This window comes from Dipodomys spectabilis, unplaced genomic scaffold, assembly GCF_019054845.1.
Source record: "Dipodomys spectabilis isolate Male_0828 unplaced genomic scaffold, ASM1905484v1 ptg000198l, whole genome shotgun sequence".
Classification (NCBI taxonomy): Eukaryota; Metazoa; Chordata; class Mammalia; order Rodentia; family Heteromyidae; genus Dipodomys; species Dipodomys spectabilis.
The window spans coordinates 271,363-278,392 of record NW_024870875.1 but is presented as its reverse complement, the minus strand read 5'-3'; the positions used below and the strand labels follow the sequence as shown (position 1 = coordinate 278,392).

General features: G+C 41.8%; 1 protein-coding gene across 1 annotated transcript; it reads right to left on the bottom strand.

The window, feature by feature from the left end:
• Positions 1–1,106: 1,106 nt before the first annotated feature.
• LOC122121916 (heterogeneous nuclear ribonucleoprotein A3-like) lies at positions 1,107–2,229 on the bottom strand. The gene is given in 2 exon segments (XM_042696117.1): positions 1,107–2,210; positions 2,212–2,229. Coding segments are annotated over 2 exon segments (1,122 nt in total).
• Positions 2,230–7,030: the final 4,801 nt, after the last annotated feature.

The window sequence follows — 7,030 nt, the reverse complement described above, 5'->3', positions numbered from 1 at the left end:
TTCTCTTCCTCTGAAAACTTGCATGGAGAAATTAAACCAAGGAAAAGAAATAAAACTTATAGGCCTCAGGGGTCTCAAAGGAAAAACAGAATAAAATCAGGTATCCACTAATATGGTCAGACATTGCACACTTAGTGGTCCTGAATCAAAAATTAAGAATGGTTTCTAAAGGGATGGGGAAAACATCCACTACCCTTTACAAATTTAAATAGAGGGCAGCAGACATGCTTTACACTCCAAAACTATGGTAGCAGTCATTCTCAATGTGATCAAGGTAAATGTAGAATGGAGATGTTCTAAACACAGCTACGATTCAGCAAATCTTAAAACACACTAAAACCATGATTACATTGAAGGAAAATGCACAAATAGGAATTTTCAGGGTTTTTTTTTCATTTGAAGGTAATGTTAATGCTATTAAATTCACAAATATGCTAATTTAAATACCCAACCCTATGTATCTAAAACACACAATGCATACATACAAGTATCTATTCTCTCCACATGTCAGCGCCCATTCGTATCATCGTTTGGAAATGAGGAGAATAGATTCCCCTTAAACTGCAAGTCAGTAGGTGTTTCTTTACAGTTAACTTTAGCAAAATTCATACAAAATAGTAATTAACAATGATCTTTACTTGTTAACTCACAAGGAAACATCTTCAAAACTGCATTTTGTTAAAGTTTCTGCACTAAAATGTAGAAAAACTGAACTACACAAATATTGAAAAGTTAAAAATTCCTTAATTTTTTATTCCTGGTACCACTACCACAATTCACAGGGCAATATAGCTGATGTAATGAAAAGAAAAGACAAAGCTACAACAGATAAAAGACCTCAGGAATATACATCTAATTGACACTATGTTGCATTAATCAATAGCTGCACTTTTTGCAAACTGTGGCTATGACAGTCCTGAACAAGAAGGGTTTCCTGTTTAAGCTGCAGTAACTTTTCTGACTATGGATCATCGTTCCTTCTGTGGCAGATTTTTACAGTTCCTCTAATGCATTTGGGATGACTGTCTCAAAGTAAACTGCAGGTTTCCTGACAACTCCTTGCTCTCTCTCTCCTGCTAAGAACTGTAGCCTTTTTTTCTGTTGTTTTAAAACCTTCTACTACCATATCCACCACTTCCACCACCAGATCCATAACTACCACCATATGGACTGCCAGAGCTTCTTCCACCAAAACTGTCCCCTTTCATGGGTCCATAATTTGATTGCTGTTGTCCCCTGTAATTTCCAAAATCATTATAGTTACCGCCACCAAAATTTCCTCCTTCATTGTAACCATCATATCCTCCTCCACCACCCCCATATCCTTCAGCTTGGTTTCCATAACCTGGTCCACCACCACCATAGCCTCCTCTACTACTATAACCAGGACGGCCACCATAGTTGCCACCATCACCTCCAAATCCATTGTATCCACCATCACCTCCTCCATAGCTACCTCTGCTGCCACCACCTCCACCACCATAGCCTCCTCTTCCACCAAAGTTTCCATCACATCTAAAATTATCTCCACCACCTCCAAAGTTTCCTCCACGACCCATAATGTTGCCAGATCCACCTCTACGACCTCTTTGTGATCCAGCAGACTGCACCTCTTGTTTAGAAAGGGCCTTTTTCACTTCACAATTATGCCCATTAATAGTGTGGTATTTCTGAACAACAATTTTATCAACTGTATCATGATCATCAAAAGTTACAAAAGCAAATCCTCTCTTTTTTCCACTCTGCTGGTCTTCCATAACTTCTATGGTTTCAATCTTGCCATATTTTTCAAAGTAGTCTCTCAAATTATATTCTCCTGTATCTTCTTTAATACCACCAACAAAAATTTTCTTCACTGTTAGATGGGCTCCTGGCTTCACAGAATCCTCTCTAGAAACCTCTCTCTTTGGTTCCACAACACGTCCATCAACCTTGTGGGGTCTAGCACACATGGCTGCATCCACCTCTTCAACACAAGAATAAGTCACAAAACCGAAGCCCCTGGAACATTTTGTCTGAGGATTTCTCATTACCACACAATCTGTGAGTGTGCCCCATTTCTCAGAATGTTCTCTTAAACTATCATCTGTAGTTTTGAAGCTCAGACCACTAATAAACAGCTTCTGCAGCTGCTCTGGTTCGTTTGGATCATGGCCCTCCTCCCCCCGGTGACAGGAGCAACGGCCAGAGTCAGTCTGGGGGTGACCTGGGCGGCGGTTTTACCTTCATTTTGAGACGGGACTCGCCTCTTCCAACTCAATTTCAATATGGGACCGAGAGGAAGAGGCCAAGGGTGCATAATTTTGAAACATATTTTGAAAGGGTATAAATTTGAAAGAGATGGTTTGCAGCTATGAAAATTGAACAAGGAAGCATGTTGAAATTGTTTTGGGAAGGTAGGAAGGGGAGAAGGGGGAAAGGAAATTGATAGACGGGGTGAGATTGATTGGGACATATTTTAAACATGTCTGGAAATATAGCAGGTGTGAGCTACTGGTGCCCTGCTCCTTTTTATTTGTATATGAAATTACTCTCCCTTCAAGAATGCTGATACAGTTAATTCCCCTCATTAGAAAATAAAGTTCTAGCTTTCTTTGTTTGTATGAGCTTTCTTCTTTTATGTATGTGTGGTACCAGGGTTTGAGGCTAGGGCGTAAGGTTTGCAAAGTGGTGCTCTATGGCTTAAGCCACAACCCAGCACTGATGCATGTAACTTTAAAGACATTTTTACATGTAGCTATTACAGCCTTGACACTGAAGACTTTACCTGCTCAAGGAGAGTTCTCCATTAGACCTCCCTTGTACTGGATCCTCTTTATACATTCGTGTTCTGTAGAAATACCAGTAGAGTGCCCCTGAATTGTCTTCCCCTAGAGGTTCTACACGGGGACTGTCTGCATCCAGACCCTTGGCAGAAAAGGAAGGAGGGTTGGGGAAAACAATGACCTAAATAAATGGAAGAAAACTTCAATACACGAACCTATCACCTGTTTCCAAATGCCAAGTACAGGATATCATTTTTCCATCTGGGCAGATAAAACACAGAATGGGATGGGGGTACCTTCTTCGAAGAACAAGGTATAGAAATGCTTGAAATGTTCCCTACCCCAACCACGGCTCCCACCCCTCCAAAAACGGAGAATTCCAATGAATGGTCTGACTACCTGGATTAGATTTACTTTATACGTACACAAAAAGTAGTGGGTAGGATAAGATGTTCTAAGGCTCTGTCCCATGTAATCCACTATGGCAGCTCAGTCAGAACCCACAGCAACATTCTGCTCCAGCTGAGAGTCCCAATTTACCCCAGGACCTGACCTAGGCTGGAGTCCTGAACGAAGACTACTTCTAAATGACACGACCAAGAAAGGACTAGAAGTCATCACCAGGTCTAATCCTGTATGATCCGGACACCTGCCAGCCAGGCATCCGTGGCTCATGTCTGTCATCCCAGCTACTCAGGAGGCTGAGGTCTGAGGATCACGACCTGCCCAGGCAGGAAAGGCCATGAGCCTCTTTATCTCCAATTAACAACCAAAAAGCCAGAAGTGGAACTGTGGTTCAAGTAGTAAAGCATTAACCTTGAGCAAAACAAAAACAAAACAAAAAAGGCTCAGGGACAATGTCCAGGCCCTAGTTCAAATTCCTACCACACACCCCCCCCCCCAAAAAAAAAAGATCCAGGAGCTCTTACGTCTAATTAACCACTAAGAGATACAAGCAGCACTGTGGCTCAAGTGGTAGAGCACTAGCCTTGAGCAAAAAAGCTTAGGGACAGTGTCTAGGCTCTGATTTCAAAGCTCCATTCTCAACTACTGGGTTTTTACTGCGCTAGAGAAAGGGCTTTCAGAGAAGCACCTTGAGTAGATCGAAGACATCATCTGCATCTAGCCGGTAATCACAGAGGCGGTGCAGAATCTCCACACGGGTACGAAGAGGCAGGTCTTGGAAACTGGCTTCTCTCAGGGGGTTGGGTTTCCCCTCCTCAAGCTCCCAGCGGTAGTTGATAATGTCTTCCAGGTAACTGTGGAATGTCTGAGGCCTATCCATAAGGCCCAGACAAAAATACATGAATGTACACAAAGCTGTGGCTTGAGAGCTGACAAACTTATCAACGGCAACAAGGAGGATCTGACGGTCTTGGCTGCTTTATGTATTAGACCAACTACATGAAGTTCCAAAGAAGATAAACGTGTCCTAAGAGCTCCCCACGGAGAACTCTTAAAACACAGGCAGCAGCACACGCAAGTCAACAAACAGCAAACTACGAAGTGGAGACAACTGTCTAATCTTTTGCTCATCCTATTTATTTATTTATGCATGCATGCGTACATGTGTACATGCCAGGCCTGGGGATTGAACTCAGGGCCTGGGCATGTCCCTGAACTTCTTCTGCTCAAGGCTAGTGCTCTACCACTTGAGCCACATTGCCATTTCTGGTCTTTTCTGTGTATGTGGTACTCAGGAATCGAAATGCATGCTAGGCAAGCACTCTACAACTGAGCCACATTCCCAGCCTCCAAATACTCTTAAAGATCCATTTTCTCTTTACTTTCCTATTCAAAATATTAGGAAAGACCACTGGCTGTAAGTTAGTATTGCGTGAATAAAGAGATGAAGACCTACTTGAAGTTACCTGTTTCTTATAGCAAAGAAACCAAGACAGAGCAGTAGAAAGAGAATGAAAACAAGGATGAGTCAACTGCTTTCTAACACCCAAGGTTGCCACTTGATATTAGTCAGCAAAGAGCTCTTCAGCCAGCTTCAGACAGAAGACACTTCCCTTCTATTGGCCAGCCCACAGACAGAGGCAGAGGGCTGGAGTACTGGCCGCTTTTAAGGGTCAGCTGGCTGGAACTGACAGAATTCATGACTAGGCAAAGCAACTGATTTAACAGCTGCAATGTGTTTGGAATATCATAGAAAACAGGCAGCTACTGACCTCTTAGAAGCACATGTCAAGGACATGAAAAGGTATCCAGTCTCCTTACTAAGGCAAAGAACCATACACAATGCAGACTAAGTGAAAAGTAGAATCGCCTCCTTCCACACGCTTCAAGCATTTCTGAGGTTTAACTAATGCATGCACATGATTGATGAGGCAATATTTAGCAGGAGTTCTTGTAAATCAGCAAGTGAAGAGGTTGTATAAGATAATCTGAGGCCTGGGGTAGAGCGCAGCAGTGCACCATCCCCAGTACTGGAGCCACAGCCACTGACTGACAGTGTCTATCCTTTATTTGTGTGGGTAGATGTGAATCCTGAGGCTTGAACTCAGGACCTGGGGGTGCTGTCCTTGAGCTTTTTTGCTCAAAGCTAGGGCTCTACCACTTGATCCACAGTTCCACTTCTGGTACTTTTACTTGTTAATTGGAGATATAGAGTTTCATAGGTTCCTGCCTAGGCTGGCTTGATCTGCAGATCTCAGACTCCTGAGTTACAGGTACCCAGCTTGAAAGTGTTTCTTCTTTAAGATCACAGAACCTAGGCCAAAATAGCTAACAGATCTTTTGTTTTGTTTTGGACAGGACTTTACAATGTAGCTAAGCCTGTGGATGAAATCTGAGGATCATGGTTTAAAGCCAGCCCAACAGACAACCTGAGATTCTTATCTAAAACAAAACAAAACAAAAACAGCAAAAAAAAATCCTAGATGGAGGTATGGCTCAAGGCATACAGCACCAGCTGTGAGCTAATCTTAGGACCAACTCAAAAAATACTGAAATTGGAATTTTGCAATAATAAATGGGGTGATTTGACAAAAATACCTAGAGAAGTTCTATAAACAACTAACAACAAGACATCACACAGGTGCTGCCCCGAGCTACATCACACGGCTGAGATGACCTGGGAAGACCATGGTTTGAGGCCAGCCAAGCAACAAACACAGAATTGGGCATTCCACGCCTGTCATCCCAATTCTGAGGAAGGCTAAGATCTGGAACAGTAGGGCTCCAAATCAAGACAGCCAAAGGAAAAAAATCCTGGGACTTCTTATCTTGGCAGAAAATGCTAGCCCTAAATGCAGCGAGAAGACAACTTATAAGAAGCTAAATCTGGAAAAATCGCTAAAAGAAAGCATGTGAAAATGATCTTTTTGTAGTATCACTGAGTTCGCACACAGAAAAAAAATGTGAAATATATAGGAAAAAATATATTACATTGACCTGAACTAAATGAAACTTTTTTTGGAGGGAGGGAGGTCATGGGGCTTTAACTCAAGAGACTGGGCACTGTCCCTGGGGTCTTTCACTCAAGGCTAGCACTCAAAACTAGCTCTCTATCACTTAGAGCCACAAAGCCTCTTTTGGTTTTCTGGTAGTTAACTGGAGAGATGAGTCTTAGGACTTTCCTGCCAGTGCTGGCTTTGAACCACAACCCTCAGATCTCAGCCTCCTGAGTAGCTTGGATTACAGGTGTGAGCCATCAGTGCCCAGCTAAATAAAAACTCTTGTTCTTTAAAAACATAAATGGAAAATACACACTAGGAGCAAATATTTACACTTTGACATTGTATGTCTAACAAGGGACTTACATCCAGACTGCATAAAAAATCTAATCAGTTCCATCTACAAACTAGTAAATACCCCTAACTGAACATAAGTAATGAAAAGATGTGAGTAAACGTTTCACCAAGAAGAGATGTACAAATGAACAAGAACGATGTCCAACATTCCTGGTCATCGGGAAAATACAAATTTAAAATGACAGTGAGTTACTACCTTAAAGACAAGAGAATCGGTGAAATTAAAAGAGCAAATGTTGGTAAAGATATAGAGCAAGCAAGTAGACTTCTCCTATTTCACTAGTAGAAATATAAAATGTCACAACCACTTTGGAAAAAGAGTTTGGCAGTTTCTTGCCGTTAAACATACCATTACCATAAGATTCAGAAATTCTCAAAATAAGTGAAAACACATTTACAGCAACATTTGCATGCAAATACTCACAGTAGCTTTATCGCAACAACCTCAAAAGCAACACACATCCCTATCAACACATGGAAAGGATAAACAGCTTGCAATTTATT